The 26,131-nt window shown below is 42.3% G+C and overlaps 1 protein-coding gene across 1 annotated transcript; it reads left to right on the forward strand.

The window, feature by feature from the left end:
* Positions 1–256: 256 nt before the first annotated feature.
* Positions 257–25,886, forward strand: EIF4A3 (eukaryotic translation initiation factor 4A3). Its single transcript, XM_073628028.1, has 12 exons — positions 257–569; positions 7,486–7,558; positions 9,915–9,981; positions 12,033–12,095; positions 15,745–15,877; positions 16,960–17,040; positions 17,799–17,940; positions 21,985–22,123; positions 22,939–23,054; positions 24,836–24,943; positions 25,048–25,175; positions 25,657–25,886. Exons 1-12 carry the CDS (start codon positions 395–397, stop codon positions 25,671–25,673), a joined length of 1,242 nt encoding a protein of 413 aa, XP_073484129.1. The 5' UTR covers positions 257–394; the 3' UTR covers positions 25,674–25,886.
* The last annotated feature ends 245 nt before the right edge of the window (positions 25,887–26,131 follow it).

Genomic DNA, 26,131 nt, shown 5'->3' on the forward strand with positions numbered 1-26,131 from the left:
ACATGTCTCCTCTTCTCCAAGTGATTTCCTGCTCTGTAAACCATGAAGCGAGGAGAACCCTTCTCATTGAACCCCCCAGTAATATTAACCATTTACTACCCAACCCACAGGCAGAAACAAAATACAGTTTATGCATGTACTGCCTTTCAACCAACCAAACTGCGCACTTTTCCCACACATAACAACAGCAGAAGCCGAGAAGCGACCTAAAATGGCGCCTAATGACCTCCGCCGTTCTCGCGTTGTTTCGGGGAGCGCGGTTACGTGACGCGCTGACGTGTACGTTCTCCGTCTGTACGTGCTGGTGGCTGCTGGGAAAAGGATTGGGTCTGGGGTGCGTTGTCGGTATACGGCACGTTTCAGTCTTGCTGGTATCGGGCCTGTGTGAGGAAGAATGGCGAGCGCCGCTGTAGCTGGTGGGGTGACCAGCGGGTCCAGCCGGAAGAGGCTTATGAGGGACGAAGACATGACGAAAGTGGAGTTTGAGACCAGCGAGGAGGTGGATGTGACTCCCACCTTCGATACCATGGGGCTCCGGGAGGACCTGCTGCGGGGCATCTATGCCTATGGTGAGAGGCGGGCGGGGGGACTCCATTGCCTGGCCGGCACGTCTGTAGACTAGTAGACTATGAGGGAGAGGGAGGTTATCCCACTTGTGTTGTACTATTGCCTGTATTCATAGAGAAAACTCTATGGGTTCCCAACACGTTTCTCCGATTTGGATCGGGTTAGGAGGGTTAAGTTTGCCGTAGTTTATATTTGCTGTGCCCTTGTTATAGAGATTTCACTGCTTATGAAGGCGGATGCTAGAAAGTGAGGCAAAAATCCTCCCCTCATATGGCCTGTACACCGATCAGAAAATCATACAGAAAATATATCGCTTTCGAAGCGATCGCACAACAATCTGATTGTCAGTACTCAGCTTTCGAGAGCCGATCACATCAGTTCATCTGATATCTGATGGGACAAACATGAAAAGTTTTCTCATACTATATCAGATCATTCGATTTTTAGGAGCAAGCTGATTTCTGACACTTGTTTACAAGTTACATTTTTTTTTTTTTTTTCTTGCTAGGAAAGTACTGAGAACCCCCCAAACATTTATTTATATATATATAATGTATTTGTGCAAAAGTTATCACGTCTACAAACTATGGGATATATTTATGGACTTTTTTTTATTGTTTTTACTGTTAATGGCGGCGATCTGCGATTTTTAGCGGGATTGAGGCAGGCAAATCTGACCCCAAGTGACACTTTTTTGGCATCAGTGACATTATTAGTGATCAGTGCTAAAAAAAAAAATGCGCTGATCAATGTATAAATAACACTGGCAGGGAAGGGGTTAACTGTGTTCCCTGGGTGTGTTCTAACTGTATGGGGGATGGGCTTACTAGGACAACACAGAGATCGCTGTTTCTGATCATTAGGAACAGCAGATCTCAGTATTGTCCCCTGTCAGAACGGGGATCCACCTTGCTTACATATGCAGATCCCTGTTCTGCCTCTCTGTATCGAGGGTGACCGCCGGACATCAAGTTCGCTGGACCTGTGGGCACGTACGTGCCCACACAACGACATGCACAGGCCGACATACAGGTACGTCTGTTTGCACAGCCGAGCTGCCTCGCCGCAGTATATATATAGAAGGCGGTTGGCAAGTTGTTAATCAGCTGATATCCATTCCATGGGTGACCATGCAAGCACCTCCCGGCTTAACAGAAGTCAATGGAGGGCAGAAAATTGTTGAACGAGTGGTAGGGCTGGGGATGAAATCTATTTGAATCTTGAATCGAGTTGAGAGGTCAAATCGATTCAAATTTTTAGCAAATCGACTTTTTAGATTTTTTCTCCAGGACTGGCACTGACACTGTGCCGGTCCTGAGGAGCTGCGGGCAGGAGTTTTTAGGTGAGGCCACGGCTTTGGCCTAGTCCGCGAGGCCGGACGCCACGGACTAGGCCGAAGCCGCGGCCTCCCCTAAAAACTCCTGCCCGCAGCTCCTCAGGACCGGTGCGGTGTCCATCAAAAAAAAAATTCAGTTCAAATCGTGAATTGAGTTTTTTTTTTTTTTTTTTAAATTGCAGATTTTTTTTTTTGGAGAAAATCGCCCAGCTCTAACGAGTGGTACAGTGGTAACAGGTGTGGGCACTGTTTGGGTATTCTAACAACTGTTGGACTGGGGGAACTGAGTGATTTCTCTTGTTCAGCCTGTTGGGCTGAATGATCAAAATCTTACAGCGCTAAAGTAGAACTATAGGCAAAACTTTTTTTCTTTTGGATCAAGTAAAGGCCAGTACACACGATCAGAAAATTGTATGTAAAATACCCCTTTTGAGGTGATCCTATGGTAATCTGACCATTAGTACACAGGTTTCGAGAGCCAATCAGGACAGACCGTGCACAATTATCCGATGAGACCAGCACAAAAAATGTTCTCGTATGATATCAGATCGTATGATTTTAATCAGTACAGTTTTCATCCAAAAATACAATACAACTCATTAGATCGTTTCTGAATTTTTATTCTGTCATAAGAAAATTTTCAGAACTTTACTAACCTCTTCTTCTTATTCGATATGGAGACTAGCATGCAACAAAAAAAGAAAATGATTATCGTTCGTCTGATAATCTTATCTTGTGTATTGGGCTTAAGGGAGGGTTATTACCCCATCAGTTTTTCGTCCCCTTGGGAGATTTCACTTCCTGTCCCATAGCCAAAGAGGAAGTGAGAGGAAATCAATACAAGTTAAGAGAATCCCTTAGGGACCCCTAGGTCACCAGAGCTAGTGTCCCCATTGGATGATTTCCCCTCTATTACGTTTCTGGGAGTAACTTTTACTTTCAATAATGATGGTAAATGGGATGAATACAGAGGTTGACACTCTCTAACTGGGACATAGACGGCAATAAAAACTATGGTGTGTTAAGACATCTCCACTCTGTCCAAAACTTAGAACTGAAGGCCAGGAATTTTTATTTTAGATACAAAACCAAAAATGTAATATAAAATACAGTAGCATAAGAAAGTCCAGTTGAATCACTGTATAAGGCCCATGCTCTAGCAGCGCTTGTGTTAGTCCATCAGAATCTTGACCATACTATATATGGTTCTCCATATAGGTAATACTGAGACGACACTCAGCTCAGAAGATAGCAGGTGATCCTAATTGTCAAAGCGTGCGCCAAACATCCAGATTTTCACCACGTGAGGCACACTCCCCTATGGGGTTACACTCACCAGAGATTAGTATATCACAAGCCTTGGGGGGGAAAGTCATCCACAATGCAGGCCAGGTTAAAGATGTAAATCACTCCAATAATAAAGGATCATAGAAAGAAAAAATCCAACATAGTGTTTCACACATTTATTGTAGCCGACCCGACCCCCATACAAAATACATACAAGCTGTTAAAATCAATTGAGCATGTAACTTTAAAGCATAGTCACCAGTCTGCCGTACAGGAGAGCGTCAGTGTGGGTTACACAGCTGCTCTTTTTTCCTAGTTGTCTCCCGCTGACTGACACGCAAATGTCACTTCCGGTTGTCGTAGAGGTCATGCTGATGCGTTTCGTCATTTCTGACTTCAACTGAGGGCCTCTATAACGGTTAATGTGATATGCAAAGCCTCTTATGTGAATATTGTTGATCAGTTGGTTTATTACTTATAAGCAACTTGGCGCTAAGTGGCGTTAAAGGGCCTTTTCTTACACTCAGTTTAACAAAGATGTAATATATCGCAGTTCTCTTTAGATGTGGCGAATGCATTTTATTGTTTTTAGGCTTTTTTTTTTCCCTCCCGTTATTACTCCTGGTGATCCAGCCAATAACACACTTCCTGCCTTGGGACTAGTTTACACTAGTGTTGCTTTCTGAAGAGCACTTTGCGTTTGGATCACTCTTCAGAGACCATTTAAAAGGCAGTGAGGATGCATTTTATCATTTCCCGATTTAGCCCCCTAAATGCCACACTACAGTACAGGCCCATTCACTTGAATGGGTCGAGTTTGGCAGATGGTAATGCTTGCCAAACGTCACGGATAGAATTGTGGCTGCAAAGCAAGGAGCCACAACATGTATACATCCTCAGCCGCTGGCTTTCCAGCTAAATAGGGAGCAGTTAAGGGGTGGTAAAAACACAGTTCACCCCCCTCAGTGTAAACAAGCAATTAGGGTGTTTTCATTCTGGCTGAAGTAGTAAGACATCGTTTACATGGGATGTACTAAAGCTTGCACCTGTGGGGAGCTGTGTTTACCTGCACAGGTGTTCTGTGTCCCTGCAGGTAGTCTCAGTGATGTAAATTTGGGACATAACGGCTGCACAGATACAGACACTGTTCCAAATCTGTTGTCTGTGTGGGTGCACATCCAGGGTTTGTTTGGGGCTGTGCACCAGCACGTTTGTCAGAATGCAGGTGCTGTGTCCCAGTTAACGTCAATGTGACTGCAGGACGGGGATGTATGGAACACCTGTGCATCCCCATGCAGGTAAGCACTGCTTACCATGGGTGTACAGTTTAGTATGCCCTGTGTGAACAAGGTTTAAAACTGACACCTTTGTACAGTAGCATTATAAGTCTGGGTAGAGGGTAGTGTCAGACTAGCAGATTTAGATGGAATTCAGCTTTATAAGCAGTGCATACAGAGAATGCTGACATCAAAAAATATGCAAACAAACAGTGCACATGGGTGTGTGGATCAAAATAGGGGGTGCATAAGCCCAGAAAACATCAGGTAAAAACCCTTATTGAGTGTATCAATATGCTGGCACTGTAAACAGTTAATAACATAAAAAGCAGATATATGGTAAGAGAAATTATATCAGTAAAAGTATATAGACATGATCTATATACTTTTACTATTTTGATCCACACACCCAGTTTATGTTTTTGTGTTTCAAACTTTATCATACCCGGGATATCTACTAGACTCTGGTTTGGACAGATTTAAGTGTGTTATTGTTAAGATTTACAGACCTACAATATAAAACGCCAAATTTCCATGCAAAATAATTGTACCGCTTTCAGCACCTAAAATCCGAAATAATCATACCGCCAGGGAGGTTAAGGATGTTCTGTTGCAGGGAAATTCAGGTGTGAGACTGATGTGATATCTTAAAATTGCAAGTCCAGCCAAAACCCCTGTCAGTTTTTACTGCTATCCAGGGCGTCCTTAGGCTTCATGTACACTGGCCTACTTCTACCGTGGCTGCGGGAAAATGTTTTTGCTGCGTTTTGCATTTTCCTCCGGCTGGCGGTCAAACCATTCTTATCCCGAAGATGATTCTTCCATGTTCAGGAGAGGGAGGTTTAACCTCACCTAAATGCAGCAGCTCCTAAACTCTGCTAAAAGCCTATGTGTACATGGACGCATAGGCTTTTATGGAGTTGAGTTTAGGAGCTTTTGGTAAAAAAAAAAAAAAAAATGCAAAAGCTCCTAAACGCAAGTTTTGAAGCTGCCAGTGTTGGTTAGTGTACGCGAAGCCTTAGAGTGGCTTCCTCTGTGATATATTCATATCATCTGTGTTGACCAGCACAGATCAACACAAATTCCAATGAAGGGCCCCTAGAAAAAGGTTTTCTAGGTAACTTATTCATGTGATTTGCCCACACTGCTGCATTATTACCTCACCTAGTTGGCATTGTTTTGATTTTAAAACGGTAAGCATGCTTTTGCACACTTCACGCTGCAGTAGTTTATTCATAACTTCTAAAATCACTTCACGTTAACTGCTTGCCGACTGGCTCACGCCGATATATGTCGGCAGAAGGGCATGTACAGGCAGATTAATGTACCTGTACATTGCCCTTTAAGAAGCGGTTTGCGGGCGCGCCCGCCGTGATCGCGGGTCCCGTGGACCCGATGTCCGCGGGGATACCTGTGATCTTCTCACGGAGAGGAAGAACGGGGAAATGCTGATGTAAACAAACAATTCCCTGTTCTGCCTAGTGACAAGACACTGATCACCGCTCCCTGTAATCGGGAGCAGTGATCAGTGTCGTGCCACACATAGCCCATCCCCCCACAGTTAGAATCACTCCCTAGGATACACTTAACCCCTTCACTGCCCCCTAGTGGTTAACCCCTTTACTGCCAGTCACATTTACACAGTAATCAATGCATTTTTAATTGCACTGATCGCTGTATAAATGTGAATGGTCCCAAAATCGCGGCAAAAGTGTCCGATCTGTCTGCCATAATGTCGCAGTCATGATAAAAATCGCTGATCGCCACCATTACTAGTAAAAAAAAAAATTATTAATAAAAATGCCATAACACTGTTATTTTGTAGGTGCTATAACTTTTTGCGCAAACCAAACGCTTATTGTGATATTTTTTGGTAAAAAAAAATGTAGAATACGTATCGGCCTAAACTGAGGAAAAAAAAATTTATTTTTATATTTTTTTTGGAATATCATAGCAAAAAGTAAAAAATAATGCGTTTTTGTTTATAGCGCAAAAAATAAAAACCACAGAGGTGATCAAATACCACCAAAAGAAAGCTCTATTTGTGGAGAAAAAAGGACGGGAATTTTGTTTGGGAGCCACGTCGCATGACTGCGCAATTGTCAGTTAAAGCGATGCAGTGCTGTATTGCAAAAAGTGCTCTAGTCTTTGGGCAGCCAAATGGTCCGGGGCTTAAGTGGTTAAATGAGATATACATGATGGTATATCTATCTTGACTAGCATCAATCATAAGAAGAGATTACAAATTCTATATACAAATGTGTAAACTGGTAGAGCTGCAACTAACGATTATTTTCATAATCGATTAGTTGGCCGATTTATTGTTTCGATTAATCAGTTAATAACCTTAAAAGAAAGTGTGGTGTATAATTTAGTTAATATGTATAGTTTAAAAACAGACAGAAGAGATATACTCTATATACTATTAGAGGTTGAATCTGGACTCAGATCAAATTTTTTTATTTAAAGAAAAAAAAAATTCTAGACTGTTGTTCAGATTTTCAAACAGAACTGTAATATTACATGCACATACTTGAAGTATATTGAACCAAAAAAGCACCGTTTTGCATTGAAAGGTCCTTGACCCTTTCCAAATACACAGCAGCTGAAAAAAGCATCGATGTGAACGTTAAGTGAACTGTAGTGCATTTCTGCAAAAAGCACCAAAAAACACATAGGTGGGAACCAGGTCTAAGACATTTAGTAACATAATGGAGTAAAAAAATTTTAGTAATATTTACAGTAGAGATTATTTGCTCTTTTTGTATTATATAGGGCCAATTTTAGCTTTTTTAACCCTATTATGTTACTGACCGATTAATCGATTATGAAAATAGTAATCGATTAATTTCATAATCTATTAGTTGTCGATTAATCGATTAGTTGTTTCAGCCCTAAACTCTGGCCCTTTGAGTAGCCTTATGTCATCCTTCACATGTTCAATAACAATTTTTATTGCTGAAATCTTGTTTCCTATGTTCATTGTTAGAATGCTATTAATGGCTGAAATTTTTTCAGGGTTTGAGAAACCATCAGCTATCCAACAAAGAGCAATCAAGCAGATTATCAAAGGAAGAGACGTAATAGCACAGTAAGTGACAGACTTCATCTATTTTCTTTTGTCTAGTGATACATATGGGAAGAATTTTGCTATGCAGCGTATGCAATGTTCTTTAGCAAGGAACATGCATTCCACATTAATAATTATGCTACCATGTGCTGTAAATTGCCTCCCGCATTGCTCCCGTTTCTTCTTGCTGAAGCTCAGAGCCCCTGAACAGCAGTAAGTCATAAAGCGGAACTAAGCCCATCGATTTAACATTTTAAAAAAAAAAGTTACATTCCTGGAATGCCTGGATTGTGAACTCACATTTGCTTGGTTCCTCAACCAAACTGTCAAATCATCAAATGGCTGGTATCATAACTGATCAGATGTACAGCACCATGGCAACTGCAGATCAAACGGAAGCAGCTTCCTTGGCTGTACAGGATCAGAGGGTTTAATTCCACTTTAAGGCTGTTAGCAAATTGGCCTCTACAGATTCTGTAGTGCCTAAAAATGGAGAGCAACTGAGCATGTGCATCAGATTGATGCTGCATCCACCTAGGATGTATGATTTAAAAAAAAAAAATCCAATTTTTTTAAAGTGACTGTAAAGTCTCGTGTTTGTTATTTTTATAGAAAAGAAAAAAAAAATGTTATACTTGCCTGCTCTATTGCAGTGGATTCTTCTCGGGTCCCTCTACTGTGCTCCTGGCCCCTCCCTTCTGTTGAGTGCCCCCACGGCAAGCAGCTTGCTATGGGGTAGAGGTCGACCGATATGGGTTTTTCTCTGGCCGATGCCGATATTTAGAAATCTCGGTGGCCGATAGCCGATATGTGATGCCGATTTTTTTTTTTTTTTTTTTTTTTTTTTTTTTTGGGGGGGGGGGGGCCGATATATTAGGCCGATTTTTTTTTTTTTTTTTTTTTTTTTTTTTTTTTTTTTTTTTTTTTCCTTCGTCTCATAAAATCTAACAGTTAGACCCCTTTCACACTGGGGCGTTTTTCAGGCGCTTTTGGGCTAAAAAAGTTCCTGTAAAACGGCTCCCCTGCCCATTGAAATGAATGCGCACCGCTGCCGAATCGCCTGCAAAGCGTTTCGGCAGCGGCGCTTCAGGGGCACATTTAACCCCTTCCTTGGTTGCTAGCTGGGTTATAAGCGCCCCGCTAGCAGCTGAATAGTGCCGCTAAAATGAAGGTAAAGCGTCGCTAAAACTAGCAGCGTTTTACCGTCAACGCATGCCCGCTCCAGTGTGAGAGCAACCTTAAATGATACAGAAAATTTTTTACATTTAAACATTTATTAAACAAAACAAACCTCCAAATCAGTGCACTTGTATGTAGAATTTAGAAAAAAAAAAACCTATATCTTAAATATTAAATATACAAAAACAGGTAATCAAACTTTTGGACGAAAAAAAAATGGGCTAACTTTACTGCTTAGTTTTTTTTTTAAATTTATTAATGTATTTTTTCAAAAAAAATTGCGTTTGAAAGACCGCTGCGCAAATACCGTGTGACATAAAATATTGCAACAACCGCTATTTTATTCCCTAGGGTCTCTGTTAAAAAAAATATATATAATGTTTTGGGGTTCTAAGTGATTTTCTAGCAGGAAATACAGGATTTTTACTTGTAAGCAACAAATGTCAGAAAAGATTTAGTCTTAAACTGAGAGCTTCTACACACGCTTAGTTCATTCATAAATGTAAACATTGTATCCTTCAGGTTCTTTTTATCAGATTTGGCAGGCTGCCCATAGGAGGAGAGAAGTGCTTCACAGAAGTTTTCAGGCAACTTGCACTGACTTCTATAACAGAAGTCATTTGCAAGTCACACTGAAGTTATATCGGCCTTTTTTATCAGCACAATTGGCTGATGCCGATTAAGTAAAAAACAACAAATATCGGCCGGCCTCTACTATGGGGGCACCCGAGCAGAGTCACAGCTTCCTGTGTCCAATCGGACATGGAACTACGGTTCGGCCCTTCGGACCCCTCCCGATTGGCTCCTGCTGCTGTCAAAGTCAGTTAGCCAGTGGCGCCGCTGCTGTGTCTCAGCCAATCAGGGGTGAAAGTCACGGACTGCTAAGACACTCGTGGACTTCGCTGGACAGAGACTGGGATCAGGTAAGTATTAGGGGGGCTACTGCACACACAAGGCTTTTTATCTTAATGCATAGAATGCATTAAGATTTAAAAAAAAAAACCTTCTGCCTTTACAATCACTTTGTCTGTCTGATACTGGCAGCCTCCAGCATTCTGCAAATTAGCTCCTGGATCTCTTTATGTGCTCTTCACTATCGCGAGTTTTCTCTTTGGTTTCTAAATAATGAATATTGCATATTTTTATTTTACTTTGACTTCTGTTTCTTTTGATTAAATGTATGCATTTTGTCTTTCAGGTCACAGTCTGGTACAGGCAAAACGGCAACATTTTGTGTATCTGTTCTTCAGTGTTTAGATATTCAGGTAGTTCTACCTTGCTACTTTTTGGTTTCATTAGATTACACCTTTTTTTTTTTCTAGCATGTTTTGTATTATGCATATATTATCCAAAGCAAAGTGTCCACATTTAGGGGTTAATTGACAGTATGTCGTTCTCTGGCCGTATGCATGTGTCCTTTAACCACTTCAGCCCCGGAAGGATTTACCCCTTTAATGACCAGGCCTTTTTTTTTTTTCCCCACAAATAGAGCTTTCTTTTTGTGGTATTTGATCACCTCTGTGGTTTTTATTTTTTGCACTATAAACTAAAAAAGAGTGACAGTTTTGAAAAAAAAAAAAATTTACTTTCTATAATGCATATCCAAAAAAAACAAACAAATTTATTCATCAGTTTAGGCCATTATGTGTTCTGCTACATATTGTTGTTAAAAAAAAATTCGCAATAAGCATATATTGATTTGTGCAAAAGCTTATAGCGTCTTCAAAATAGGGGAAAGATTTAGGGACTTTTTTTTTTTTTTTTAACTAGTATGGCAGGGATCAGCGATTTTTAGCGGCACTGTGACATTGCGGCGGACAAATCTAACCCTAAGTGACACTTTTTGGTGACCAGTGACACCAATACAGTGATCGGTGCTAAAAAATGCACTCATCACTGTACAAATGGCACTGGCAGGGAAGGGGTAAACACTAGGGGGCTATCAAGGGGTTAAACAAAGCTACTGCGCCACTTTTCTGCAGCTAATCTCTCCTAATGTATTGCAAAAAATTTATGAAGCATCTGCAACACTTTTGGTTCTGATAGTGATTGTGCACCACATTCAGGTAGTTCTAAAATGTGCCACATTTACATTATGCATCAAATTCAAAACAAAAATGACAGTTCGTATTTTACGAAAGTGGAGCTAATTAAGATCAACTCTCTTTTCGCGTACAGAGAGAAACTGGCACAGACATATTTTGCAAAAGTATCTTGCGTGCTTTCTAAAAGTGGTGCAGCATGCACCAAGTTCTAGACCGGTACATGAAATTGGTGTATACTGAGACACTTTTGTCACTGCGTCCGTTTTTCAGAGGAGTTTTTTTTTTAAACCTCAGGAAGACTTAATTAGTCTAAACGGGTCGGGCTCTGGGCCTTTATGCATCCGGGATTACTTATCTTCAGTTGTGCGTTAATCTTACTGGCACTAAACTGTGTTTGAACCACTGTCATTTATTGTATTCCTGCTGTTATCATTTTAACATTTCAATAAAAATGTAAATTTTTTTTTTTGCATTACAAAGTTACCTCCCCCCCCAATTTGTGGGTTCTCTACATGTAATACAGGGACTGATACAGATGCACAGTGGGTATAGGAATATAATATCTGAATAATGGGTCTACTCTTGTATGCAGTTATATGTATCTCCATAGTGCCATCATGCAATGCATTTTATAAACACCTCTTCTCACAAGTTGGCCTGTATGGGGACTGTCATGTCACATAAATGAATTCTGCCCTGCGGGAGACAAACGGCCCAGATGACCCGCCACCCCCTGCTGCTTTGTGGCAGTGTTATGCGCCCTGAGCCCATGCTTTTGAATCCTATTAGAGCCTCTGGCTCTAGTCACCTGCTTCAAAAAAAAACAAAACACCCCTTCCATTGGAATCCATGCATGGATGGGGGGGGGCTTATGGAGCGGCCGCCGCTGCTGCCCTGGTACTTCACACAAGGGGTGGTGCATTGATGAAGATGGTGGAGATTCAGGGTAATATTCTGTGATTCTCTTCCACTATGACTGGCCAGGCTTGCTATGGAGGAAATTTACTTGCCACATATGAAACATTGTGATATTTCCTACATGTTTCAAATCGTTACATAGTTCAACTGTGATACTTGCACCAAATCCACTCCCTTTTTGCAATGTCACAGCTGGTGAAAATGCTTTTTACCTCACTGCAAGAAGGAATGATAGTTTATTCATATGCCTTAGACTCTGGTTAATGTACTAAAGGCTTGAAAAGCTTAACACAAGTTTTAAAATGCATTTTTTTTCACCAGTTGAAAGTACATTTTTACTTTTTTCCTTGTAGGTTCGTGAAACACAGGCTTTAATTTTGGCACCAACCAGAGAATTGGCAGGACAGATTCAGAAGGTAGGGGGAACAGGTTTTTTTATTTGTTTTATACAAAAATGCTTAAAATTAACCTGTGGGGAATCTTGTTCTTGCTTTGAATAGCAGCTGCCGCTAGGTGCTCCCCTTTAAAAAAAAAAAAAAAAAACAAAAAAAAAAAAACACTGCAGCGCTAGATGGGTGCCACAAATAATGAAATAGTGTATAATAGCAATAAGTGCAGTAGTGCTAATCCAATACAATGATAACGATAAGTGCAATTATGCTAATAAAGTGCAAGTGATAATTGAACGTCCATTAGGGCAAAAAATTATAGTTCGTGAGTGAAGATATCCATATGAAAAATATCCAATGAGCGATTCTGGATTCAAACTTTTTTCCACCAGTGCTGCCCGTCACCTGAGAGTAAAAAGTGGAGGCTTACCAGAAAGCCTGCGATCGCCCTTATTCAGGGGGGGTCAAAACAGGCTTAGTAGATCAATCAGGAAATACAGGAACACTGTTAAGATCTCTTAAGCTTCCCTCCAAGATAGCCGGTCAGCATGAGTGAAAAGCACCTAGACGGCACGTTCCCAGGAGACCATCCCTATATTGCAAACATTTCCATAGGTCCGGCATAAGAAGGGAGAAAAAAGGAGACTCCAATGGTGTAAAACTTCTTCGGTAGTTTATTTTAAAAAAAAAAAAAAAGGTCAAATACGTTCCATAAATATGGGAAGTTTCCTTTAAAAAAACGTAATTGTTTAAAACCGCACTCTTTCAACGCAATTTTCTTAGTTTAACAAAAAACAATCTTGTATATCACCAAAAGCTCTTTAGAATGAACAGTGTATTGTATTATTATGTAACATAAAACCTTATCACAAAAATAACGCTATTAAGCCACAAATTAAAAAAAAATGGCTAGAGGGAACATCAACAGTTATTTAAAAAACAGTTGATGTCCCACTCCACATTTAAGCTATTGGGGACATGCGATCTTAGCCTGTGAATCCAATTGGTTTTGGATCTTGATATGGTTCTTCTGCCATTACTACTATGCCAGTGGGGAACATACTTTTCCAAGGCTATGAAAATGGTACCTTTTAAAGCGGTTGTATACCTATATTTTAAACTTTTACCTACAGGTAAGCCTATAAATAAGGCTTACCTGTAGGTAAAAAAAAAAAAGTATCCTAAACCTGTACGGTTTAGGAGATATTTCCCCTGCAATGAGACGCTGACTGCAGCGGCGCATGCGCACAGGGGATTCTCGGCTATAAGCCCGGCAGATGCCGGACCTTGCCGGAAAGAAGTCCCCCGCTCGGAGTGACGACATTGTGGCTCCGGCCACTCACCGCGCCGGAGATGCGATACCCGAAAGACACGCCGAGGGGAAATGTCAGCTCCCTCGGCGTGGACCGGGTGAGATAATGGCACCTCGTTCTAAGGTAAGTATATCATAATGAGCTAGTATGCGGGGCATACTAGCTCATTATGCCTTTTCCCTTACAGGTGTAGGGAAAGGAAAAAAAAAAAGTCAGCGGGTTTACTACCGCTTTAAGGTCCCTATTATGTTTGAGATCATAATGCCTAGAGACATTGTTTATCAGAGCCTTTCTTTATGTTTGTGATGTGTTCCCCTAGCCTGACGTGTAACATCCGGACTGTACGACCCACATATTCCAATCCGCATGGGCACCTCAATAGGTACACAATGCACTTTAGTAGTGCACGTTATAAACGATTTGATGGAATATGTGACGCCAGTGCCCTGCGATGTAAATTTGGTAAATCTCCTATCCTGTAATGCATTTACCTTACAGACTGTACACTTCTTACAAGGAAAGAAACCTTTCAAGTCCCCCAAAAAAGTCGGACGTGTGGGTGGGTCCGGAACATTGGGTGCTAATAGATGTCTAAAATTAGTAGCCCCCCTAAATAGTACACGAGGATTATCAGACAACAGAGGTCCGAGGATGCGATCATTTTTAATTACTGGCCAATGCCTCTTAATTATTCTCCTTATAGCCCAATGCTGGCTAGGATAAGTAGTGAGAGAGGCTAGGCCAAAATCCTCTCTATTTTCAACCTGATGGGGTTTATCACCCAAAAGATCTTTACGATCCCTACTCCCCACCTCAGTAATCAAAGAATCCAAGGTTGCATTATCGTAGCCCTTACTCAAAAATCTAGATTTTAAGATTAAGGCCTCTCTATGAAATTTATCCACATCGGAACAATGCCGCCTTAGGCGCAAGAATTGGCCTTTAGGGACAGCCGACAGCCAGGAACGATGATGGCAAGAATCCAGCGGGATATAGCTGTTCCTGTCAGTCGATTTTAAAGAAAGTAGATGTTCTAATTCTACCATCCTCAATCGTTATTACCAAATCCAAAAAATGGATCTTGGACGGTCTGACTTCATGACTAAGTATAATGCCCCTATCATTATTATTCAAAAAGGATAGAAAGGCAATCACAGATTCAGAATCACCATCCCATATACACAGGACATCATCTATAAATCTTTTCCACATGACAATCTGTGATGGCCTGTCATGTAGAACCACGTCCTCCTCCCACTTCACAATAAAGAGGTTGGCCATACTGGGAGCAAATTTGGCTCCCATGGCCACTACCTTTGTTTGTAAATAGTGCACACCATTGTGCCAAAAATGGTTGTTCTCCATCGAGAAATCCAATAGCTCCATCACGCAATTGCATTGTGTGGTGGAGATATTGGAGTCCCGATAGAGAAAATGTTGCACAGCCTCATGACCCAACCTGTGTGATCTCGCAGTATAGAGCGACGCGACATTGGCGGTAACCAACATATAAGTGGTCTTCCATTCAATGTCGTTTAACAGGTTAAGGACATGTATAGTGTCCTTGAGGTAAGAGGGAGTGCCCATCACCAGTGGCTGTAGATCATGATCAATATATTTTCCCACACGTGACGTAATGGAATCTATACCACTGATGATGGGCCTTTCCGGTGGGTTCGTCAAAGTCTTGTGTAGCATAATTGCACCTCTAAAAGATGCAAGCTCTGACCCTGGTAGCTTCATTAACAAATAGTAATGGAAAGGGGTGTGGCCAGGCCTAGTGACCAGAAAGCTGGAGGGTTATTAAACTGGCTTTTTAAGATCCCTTTCACACTTGAGTGTTGGTGGTAAAACGTGGCTCATTTAGCGGTGCTTTCCGGCCGCTAGCGGGTCGCTTTTAACCTCCGCTAGCGGACAAAGAAAGGGTTAAAAGAGCCAGTGTTGCGGCGCTTCCAAAATGCTTTTCAGGCGCTTTAGAAGCGCTGGGCAATCATTTCAATGGGCAGGGTGTTTTGAGAGCGCTGTATACAAACTGCCCCAAAGATGCTGCTTGCAGTACTTTTCTGAGTGTCCCGCAAGAGCACCGCCCCTGTGAGAAAAGTCACGCTGAAATGAATTGGAGATGGTTTACAGGTGCTATTTCTAGCAATAAAACGCCTGAAAAGCGCCTCAGTGTGAAAGGGGTCTGAGGGTTCTATTTCTCTCTGCAGAGGATCTGGAGGTGGCTGCCTGCAAAGTAATCCACACTTCAGAAAAAAAATTTTCTGTAATGTGCAGAAAAAAGTTTTCTGCACATTACATTTTTATGCACCATCATTGGGGCTTTATATTCACTTCGCTGTTAAATTGTTTGCTTTTTACAGGTGCTTCTTGCTTTGGGAGATTATATGAATGTACAATGTCATGCTTGTATTGGAGGAACCAATGTTGGTGAAGATATCCGAAAACTGGATTATGGGCAGCATGTTGTTGCTGGAACACCTGGACGTGTTTTTGGTAAGGATTATAATAAAATAGATTTACCTCATCTTCTTAACCATTTCCCACCCGGCCTATAGCAGATTGCCGGCCGGGCGGTGGTTCCGTTATACTGACTGGGCATCATATGACGTCCAGCAGGATAACATGCCGCCGCGCCCCCACAGGGGTGCGCATCGTGGCGATCGCTGGAGCGGTGTGTCAGTCTGACACACCGCTCCACCGATCTTGGTAAAGAGCCTCCGGCAGAGGCTCTTTACCACGTGATCAACCGTGTCCAATCATGACTGATCACGATGTCAATAGGAAGAGCCGTTGATCAGCTTTTCCTCACTCGCGTCTGACAGACGTGAGTAGAGGAGAGCCGATCGGCGGCTCTCCTGATGGGGGGGGTCTGCACTGATTGTTTATCAGCGCAGCCCCCCCTCAGATGACCACACTGGCCCACCAGGGAAGGGGACTACATGTGGATGGCCAGGTATGTACCCCATAGCCATCCACATGTGCCAATCATTGCCCACAAATGGGCACTGATTGGCACCATTATATTTCAGTTATGCCCCACAATGCCACCTGTCAGTGCCACCCATAGGTACCAATCAGTGCCACCCATGAGTGCCCATCGGTGCCGCATACCAGTGCCACGTATCAGTGCCCGTCGGTGCCACCTCGTCAGTGCCGCTGTATCAGTGCTGCCGTATCAGTGCCTCCATATCAGTGCCTGTCAGTGCCGCCATATCAGTGCCTGTCATTGAAGAAGAAAACGTACTTATTTACAAACATTTTTAACAGAAACAAAGAAAAACTTGTTTGTTTTTTTTTCAAAATTTTCGATCTTTTTTTATTTGTTGCGCAAAAAATAAAAACCGCAGAGGTGATCAAATACCACCAAAAGAAAGCTCTATTTGTGGGAACAAAATGATAAAAAAATTGTTTGGGTACAGTGTTGCATGACCGCGCAATTGTCATTCAAATTGCGACAGCGCTGAAAGCTGAAAATTGGCCTGGGCGGGAAGGTGTCTAAGTGCCTGGTATTGAAGTGGTTAAACATCTGTCTTTTACATAGCTAGTATGTTAATCTTTATTGTTGCTATGCACAGATATGATTCGCCGCAGAAGTTTAAGAACACGTGCCATTAAAATGCTGGTTTTGGATGAAGCTGATGAAATGCTTAATAAAGGTAAAATTTTTAAGCTTAAACAAGATATAAGTTCTATCAAACGCCTAACTAACTTATGTTTTTTTTTTTTGTAATTTTACATCATGTGTTATTGGGTGTGGTTTGCCATGATCTAACAAGTTGTCTGGGTAAATAGATCATGCGCCCCTTGTAATACATTTTTTAATTGCTATTTCTTAAAAGAATAATGAGACTACCCAATTGACAGACCAATGTAGAAATCAAAGTTGTTTGTAATATTGGCTGATTTGAAGTTGAGTTGTAGAATATGAAGAGCGAGATTCGGTGTATGATCCCCAAAGTAAAGACAAAAAGTAGGACTGATGGTGCCGCGGCGTATGACGAGGAGCTCGGAAGGATCAGAAGAGACAACGCAGTCCTGACTTGCAATGTTGATTAGTGAGATCAATTGTTCTTGTTTGTAACTAAGCAACACAAAACTGTGTATATTTGGCATTACCTGATTTCTCACATTGTGAGACTGTTTGCAAAACTTGTATCTCAAAGCTTCATATTGAAATGTTTCAAAAGCGCAGCCTATTTTTGTTAAACGCCAAGTTTGGCTAAACTGAACTTGTACATACTTCTGTGTGAAGATTTTTAAAACCTGTTTTTCATAAGCTGGATTGCAATGCATGTTTTGTAACGCTTTAACTCTTTGCCTTTTCTCAACCTTGATCTTTGTATTTTGGCTTTTTTTTTTTTTTTTTTTTTTTTTTTTTTTATTTCATTAACTTACAGATGTGGTTGTCTTCCAGGGTTCAAGGAACAGATTTATGATGTATATAGATACCTGCCTCCTGCCACCCAGGTTTGCCTGATCAGCGCTACATTGCCACATGAGATCCTGGAAATGACCAATAAATTCATGACTGATCCCATACGTATTCTGGTGAAACGGTAAATACTATTTGCTATACAGACACCTAGCTTTTGTTCCTTTAGTTGTTTTTTATTTTACATTGTCCCAGGCTGTAGCTGAAGAGTTATGTGGGTTTAAAGAAAGGTGCTTCAAGCAGAACTCTAATGTTCCACCTCCACAAACATGGAGCAGCAGGCTGTTTATTGCAAAAGACATGTAATGTCTCTTCTACAGTAAACAACTTGCCTGCCTGCTCTGTGTTCTCCAGCATGTAAACTGAGTTGTACATGTTAAATTATTTATTTATTTTTTTTTTTGCTAACATGTTATGGTTGCCTGCTCTGTGCAGTGGTTTTGCATAGAACAGCCCAGATCAACCCTCACCTTTTTTGCTTTTGTCCCCTATGTGATATAAACAAAGTTGAATGGAAAAAGTCATTTACACCTAAGCACCTGGGGAAAAAACTAATTTTGAGCCTGCTCTGCTCCCCACGTGTACACACATACAAACGTAAACACCAGGGGTGGCTATGTATGAAAATTTTGCTTACGCTACATATGAATGAGAGAAATAATTTTAGGTCCATTGTCAAGTTAACACTTGTGTAATGGCATGTAAAGGTTTTTAAAATGTAACTACACTGCATCTGAGCACCACAAACCAAAAACACTATTTAAAGAGGAGCACCAGGCTCCCCCCAAAAAAAACAAAGACTGTAGGTGCCGACTTTTATAATTCCGGCACTTAGCTGTCCAGGGATCCAGCTGTGTCCTCACCTGAGCCAATTTTTCAATTGGCTTTTGGGTGCTGGCACCGCCATCTTGTCTAAGGAAAACCGGCAGTGAAGCCTTGCAGCTTCTTAACCAATTTCCTACTGCACATGCGCAAAGCGTTCTGCTCATTGAATGGGCCGGCTGCTGGGGAAGGAGGGGGGAGCCGGAAGTGGGAGCGGGTACCTATCCAAACCAAGTAGGAGCTCCCCCCTCAAAAGGTGCCAAATGTGGGAGGGGGGGGGGGGGTGAGACAGACAAGCGAAGCTTCATCTTTAATATTGAAAACAAACTCGTTAGGGGTGCACCGAATGGGTTTTTTGGTGCCGAAAATGAAAAATACACTAGGCCGAAAACCGATCCCGAAAATGACCGTTTAAAAAAAAAATATTTTAACCCCTTCCCGCCGACCGAACGCATATATGCGTACTCGGCTTTCCGGGGTTATACCGGGATGATGCCCGCAGCTGCAGGCATCATCCCGGTACCGTTGTTTTCAGCGGGCGATCGGCTACCCGAATATAACAACCGATGCGGCTAAAAGCCACTCGGTTGTTATACCGGAGGAGCGGGAGGGGACAACCCCCCCTCCCGCCGCCTTCCGCCGCTGTTACCGGGCCTCCCGTGCGATCGGGAGGCCCGGTGTCCGTTCCGCTGCCTTCGGCGGCTGGGGGCGGACTGGAACGAAGCTGCGAGCGGCTTCGTTCCAGCCTTCTTCTTGTAAATGCGGAAGCGACGTCATGACGTCACTTCCCGTTTACTCGGCTGCCAATGGCGCCGAATTTAAAAAAGTACACAGTATTCAGAATCGCCGTTTTCGGCGATCTGAATACTTTGAAGTGTAAAGGAGGGATGGGGGGTCTTTTAGACCCCCCATCCCTCCATAAAGAGTACCTGTCACCACATATTACTGTCACAAGGGATGTTTACATTGCTTGTGACAGCAATAAAAGTAAAAAAAAAAAAATTTTAAACACAATTTATAAAGTACAAAAATAAATTAAATAAAAAAAAAAAAAATTTTTTTAACGTGCCCCTGTCCCCGCGAGCTCGCGCAGCAAAGAAAACGCATACGGAAGTTGCGCCCGCATATGTAAACGGTGTTCAAACCACACATGTGAGGTATCGCCGCGATCGTCAGAGCGAGAGCAATAATTCTAGCCCTAGACCTCCCCTGTAGCTCAAACCTGGTAACCGTAAAAAATTTTTAAATCGTCGCCTATGGAAATTCAAAGGTACCGTAGTTCGTCGCCATTCCACGAGTGCGTGCAATTATAAAGGGTGACATGTTTGGTATCTATTTACTCGGCGTAACATCATCTTTCACATTATACAAAAAAATTGGGGTAACTTTACTGTTTGGATTTTTTAAAATACATGAAAGTGTCACTTTTCCAAAAATTTACGTTTAAAACACCGCTGCACAAATACCGTGTGATAAAAAATATTGCAACAATCGCCATTTTATTCTCTAGATTCTCTGCTAAAAAAATATATATAATGTTTGGGGGTTCTAAGTCATTTTCTAGCAAAAAATACGGATTTTAACTTGTAAACACCAAATTTCAAAAATAGGCTTAGTCATGAAAGGGTTAATCAAAAAGTATACATTTTTATATAACACATTGCTAATAGTATTAGCAAAATTTCAATGCGGTGCACCTCTAGCAGATATGATGCAGGAGATGGCCAGAGACTGGGAACATGATGCAGGAGATGGCCAGAGACTGGGAACATGGTGCAGGAGATGGCCAGAGACTGGGGACATGGTGCAGGAGATGGCCAGAGACTGGGGACATGGTGCAGGAGATGGCCAGAGACTGGGGACATGGTGCAGGAGATGGCCAGAGACTGGGGACATGGTGCAGGAGATGGCCAGAGACTGGGGACATGGTGCAGGAGATGGCCAGAGACTGGGGACATGGTGCAGGAGATGGCCAGAGACTGGGGACATGGTGCAGGAGATGGCCAGAGACTGGGGACATGGTGCAGGAGATGGCCAGAGACTGGGGACATGGTGCAGGAGATGGCCAGAGACTGGGGACATGGTGCAGGAGATGGCCAGAGACTGGGGACATGGTGCAGGAGATGGCCAGAGACTGGGGACATGGTGCAGGAGATGGCCAGAGACTGGGGACATGGTGCAGGAGATGGCCAGAGACTGGGGACATGGTGCAGGAGATGGCCAGAGACTGGGGACATGGTGCAGGAGATGGCCAGAGACTGGGGACATGGTGCAGGAGATGGCCAGAGACTGGGGACATGGTGCAGGAGATGGCCAGAGACTGGGGACATGGTGCAGGAGATGGCTACAGCCTCACCAGTGCCCGTCATGCAGCTTGCCAGTTCCCAAATCAGTGCGGCGATCTCCGTGTGTCACGGAGCTGCATTTGAATTGCCCGGGTCGCAGTAACTATGTCCCGCCTCCTGTAATCGCATCACACTGATTCATTGTCCCACCATTAGATCAGTGTGCCGTCTGTGACAGGAAGCGGGACATTGTTACTGCGGTCTATTTAGTTAAGCTCCGTGACACGCGGAGATCTCGGCGAGGAGAGGACTGCGGCATGTCGTGCCAGAAGGACACCCCCGTAATGGGCGGCACCAGGGACGGGGCCCCGCCCCATTTTCAGCGCCATTACCCGCGCAATTTATCTTTCGGCAAAGTGCCGAAAACGCCATTTTCGGTAGCTGATATTTCGGTGCATCCCTGAGACTCGTCCATCCATGTCTCCATGCTTTATTTTGCTGAGAAATCACTTTGCAAAACACCCCTCTAGCATTTCAGGCAGTGGCCATCTTGAGAAGAGGAAGATGATTCATGTAACATTTACTTCCTGGAATTCATCTGCCCTTAGCTCAGGCAGGAGGGTGTGCTTGGCTAAGAAAATCCCTTCCTGACGACTCCTGGGATGTATGACATTTTGCCTAGGCCAGAAACCAGGAAGTAACTGAAGATATGTAAAAAAAAGTTTAAGACCAGTAAACCTGATATACTTTCCTATCTATTTACTAATGTTAGCAGCATGAGGATTACAAATAGTCAATGTTTGAGTGTTTAAAGTGTTGCTTTAATATTGAGTACTGACGTTTGTCATTTTTGTGCGGGTGTGCATAATTTTAAAACTTGACATGTTGGTCTTTTTACCTAAATGCAGAGAATTCTGCCTTTTAGAACCACTTTAAGTCTATAATACCAAAATGATTTTTTTGACCTGTGTGGGAAAAAAAATGCAAAAACGACTGTGGCAGGTAAAGGGTTAAACCTCCTTTATTTTATATATGATCGATTTCATATTTTTGTTTTTCAGTGATGAGTTGACATTGGAAGGAATAAAGCAGTTTTTTGTAGCAGTGGAGAGAGAAGAATGGAAGTTTGACACTTTGTGTGATTTGTATGATACGCTTACAATCACACAGGCTGTGATCTTCTGCAATACAAAAAGAAAGGTTTGTGGGTTTTTGTCTTTCATTTTTAATGCTGCAAAAAAAAAAAATGCTAGCAAGCAAACAGAGCCCATGTGAACTCTCTTTTGTATTACATCCATGTGCTACTTTGTCTTCTCTTTTATGAGTTGTATTACTTTTGCCCCTTTATGCGTCCACTACTAAAGTGACCCTGTCACTGGAAAATATCAAACCAAAGCGCTGTAAAGTAAGTTTTTGATGTACCTGGTTTGGCATCTGCTCATAGAATCTTCTTTGCTGCACCACAAAGCAGCCTGAGAAATCTTCACAGTCTTCATGCTTCCAGGAATGCCAAATGCCTGTGTCTTCCGCTGTGCCACGTGATTCCTCCCACCTGCTCTTATGTCACTATAGGACGGGGGTAGGCAGACTCGGCCCTCCAGCTGTGAGGAAACTACAAATCCCATCATGCCTCTGCCTCTAGGAGTCATGCCTGAGATTGTCCGGGTCTTACCATGTCCCATGGGACTTGTAGTTTCAAAACAGCTGGAGAGCTGAGGTTGCCTACCCCTGCTTTAGGGCATAGTAGTGATGTAGAGGCCAGCAGGAGGAATTACAGTGCACAGTGGGACATGTAGGAATCTGACACACTTTCAAGAAATAGATTATTCAGATGGCTTTATGGTGCAGTAGAATGATGAACATATAAATTGGGCAAAGCATGTGCATAAAACCCCTCTTCCTTTTACTGAAGCTTTTTAGTTGACTTTTTTCCACCAACAGGGTCAAAATTGTAGACCGTAAAGCAGTTGTTTTAGGATAGACTTTTGACCTTTTTTTATGATCTTTGTATTTAGGTGGATTGGTTGACAGAGAAAATGAGAGAAGCCAACTTTACAGTGTCTTCAATGCATGGTGACATGCCACAGAAAGAGCGAGAGTCCATTATGAAAGAATTCAGATCGGGTGCAAGGTTTGTATTACAGTATTTAACAATCCCCTCAACATGTTCAGAATCCAGTCATCTTTTTATTTTTTTCCTACTGTTAAGACATTGTAGCACATGGCCAATTTAATGCATGATGTAAGGCAGGGATAGTCAACCTAAAGCACAGGTACCATGGTGGGCATGCCAAGGAATTTTTAGTGGCACCAGGAAGATCAATGTATGGCTTGCGAATGGGCTCGGCCTTGCCCATGGAAGGATCAGAGGATCCTCCATTGATTTATTTACAAACCCTGGTGTGCCCCCATAGCCCACCTACCTCAAGCCTCTTCTGACCCTGTGGCCCACCCCCACCATACCTCTATGATGTTTCAGAAAGGCTTGTCTAATGGCAAGATGCCAGCCCTCCTCCCAATATTGGCAAAGACTTACCTCCTGCAGCGATGACATTACGTTAATCATGCCCGCCTGCCCTCTTTCTTCTAATGGAACTTCCAGCTGCAGCAGGTATGAATGTGAAACCTCTGCTTTTGTGACTGTGCAGGAATTATGGCTGATGTGAGAGCTATAGTGCATTCACTGGCATATTGGTTGTCTAATGCTTGTTGATTCACATCTAGCGATTTGGGATTGTGGGTGGAATGCTGGCAACATGCATGTTTGTGACATTCGTTTTTAAAGGCACAAAAATGTGCGGTTTCACTGTGGTTTATTGCTTGGCATATGGCATCAAATGAAGCTTGTCCCCAAAAAGGAGCAGGAGCTTTTTTTGGGCAACCAGCTTCACGCGATACGGTTTGCCGTGATTGCCACGCGGCAAAACCGCACTGTGTTTTGATGCAATTAAAAATGAATGGTACATAAACATGTACTCTGTTTTGCCAGCATTGCAGTGCAATTTGGAATCTTGGCGATTTTTCGCCCGCAATCTCAAATCGCTAGATGTGACCGGGTCCTTTAAAGTTTCATTTTATAATGAAATATTTATTTCAGTTACTTATATAGCGCTGTCAATGTTACGCAGCGCTTTACATATATTGTACATTTACGTACGTCCCTGATCTAAAGTAGCTTACAATCTAAGGTCCCCTAACTCTCATTCATACATGCACATGCTAGGACCAATTCAGACAGGATCCAGTTAACCTACCGCCGTGTCTTTGGAGTGTGGGAAGAAACCCATGCAGGCAGGTTGTGCTGTGGTTGGGATTCAAACTGATGACCCTAGTGTTGCTAGGTGAATATGTTAACCACTTAGCCACCGTGCTATTTGCTCTCCATTATGCACTGCTGTGTTGGGTACACTATGGACTGCCTTCCTTAAAGTGATTGTAAAGGCTTGTTATGTTTGTTTTAAAAAAAAAAAAATCATACTTGCCTCCACTGTGCAGCTCGTTTTGCAGAGTGGCCCTGAACATCCTCTTCTGGGAACCCCCGGAGGCTCCTACCCGCATCAGATAACCCCCTAGGAGAAGCGCTCTCCTGAGGGGGGCTACCTTGCGAGCGCGCTCCTGAGTCCAGCATTTGCATCCATAGACACGAATGCCAGACTCGGCTCCAACGCCCCCCGGGCTGGGGTGCATAGCCAGTAAAGCCTCACAAAGTGCTCTATTCAGTGGAGCATAGAGAGTTCGGTGATTGCTCTCTGCACAGATTTCTGATGTTTTGCAACTAAATGTGCATGCAATTCCTCATAAGCTGTACGTTTTTTTATTAAAGTAGTAATTTGCCTCCATTCAAGTAACTTTGCTTTATTGAGATGATGTATTCTTAGGAAGACTGACTTTTTTTTTTTTTTTTTTTTTCAGTCGAGTTCTTATTTCCACTGATGTGTGGGCCAGAGGACTGGATGTGCCACAGGTTTCCCTCATAATTAATTATGACCTCCCCAATAACAGAGAATTGTATATCCACAGGTGGGTTCTTGTGAAATTGCATATCATTTGACTTGATCTAACATTGAACAGGTTTGAACAGGTTGTCTTTTTTTTTTTTTTTTTTTTTTCTAATTTTCATACAGGATTGGTCGTTCAGGACGTTATGGTAGAAAAGGTGTGGCCATTAACTTTGTAAAGAATGATGATATTCGTATCCTGAGAGATATTGAACAGTACTACTCTACTCAGATTGATGAAATGCCCATGAATGGTATGTACATACAGTATCTTAATATTTAAGCCTCTAACATTACTTTTTTTTTTTTTTCACGCTCATTACTTCAAGCTTATTATTATTATTATTATTATTATTATTATTATTATTATTACTCACACACCCCCCGGGTTTCCTACACGCCCCACTGTGCACTGTACTGTGTTACTTCCTGCTGGCTTCTACATCACTACTGTGCCCTATAGCAGGGGTAGGCAACCTTGGCTCTCCAGCTGTGGTGAAACTAAAAGTTCCATGAGACATTGCAAGACCCTGACAATCACAGGCATGGCGGGATTTGTAGTTTCTCCACAGCTGGAGTGCCGAGGTTGCCTACCCCTGCCCTATAGTGACATAAGAGCGGGGGGAGGGGGGGTGTATGGTGCTCACTGCTCACCTTTTTAGCACAGCATGCATCCTAATGTCTCACTAGTTTTGTAGAATAGTTATTGTAACTTTGCATTCTTTCTTTGAACAGTTGCTGATCTCATTTGAAGAATGAAGTAAGAGTACTGGATGGCACTAAAGAGGATTGGACAGCGCTATCAGACATAACAGTTTACTTTGAGTCTGGTATATTTTGTAGACCGTTTTTATTGTGGACCTTTTTTAATGTTATCTTTTTATTTAACAAATCGTTTCACAAGACAAGCAGAGCATTGTAAATATTGCATTTGGTGAATTTTCAATAAATACAAATCCCCCATGTCTTCTGTATTCTGACTTGTTTTAAAATCAACATATAGCCTTTCTAATGGCATCAGAAGTATTGAGTGCATTGTAGTGTCTATGAAAAATATTTGCCCAATTAAAAATACAAAATTTATCTTGGTTACAGTAGGTTGAGTTGAGTGAAACTTCAGTATTTTTTTTTTCTGACATAATTTACCATTGACTGCAGGTAAGAATGTTGTCTGTTAACATGGAACCTTTTCAGGTTAAAACGGGATTAA

This window comes from Aquarana catesbeiana, linkage group LG04 (genome assembly GCF_042186555.1).
Source record: "Aquarana catesbeiana isolate 2022-GZ linkage group LG04, ASM4218655v1, whole genome shotgun sequence".
Taxonomy (NCBI): domain Eukaryota; kingdom Metazoa; phylum Chordata; class Amphibia; order Anura; family Ranidae; genus Aquarana; species Aquarana catesbeiana.

Coding starts and splice junctions, on each gene's coding strand:
- EIF4A3 (XM_073628028.1), top strand. CDS start 395: ATGGCGAGCGCCGCTGTAGCTGGTGGGGTGACCAGCGGGTCCAGCCGG. Junction 17,941..21,984: donor ATACGTATTCTGGTGAAACG/GTAAATACTATT, acceptor TTTGTTTTTCAG/TGATGAGTTGACATTGGAAG. Junction 23,055..24,835: donor GAATTCAGATCGGGTGCAAG/GTTTGTATTACA, acceptor TTTTTTTTTCAG/TCGAGTTCTTATTTCCACTG.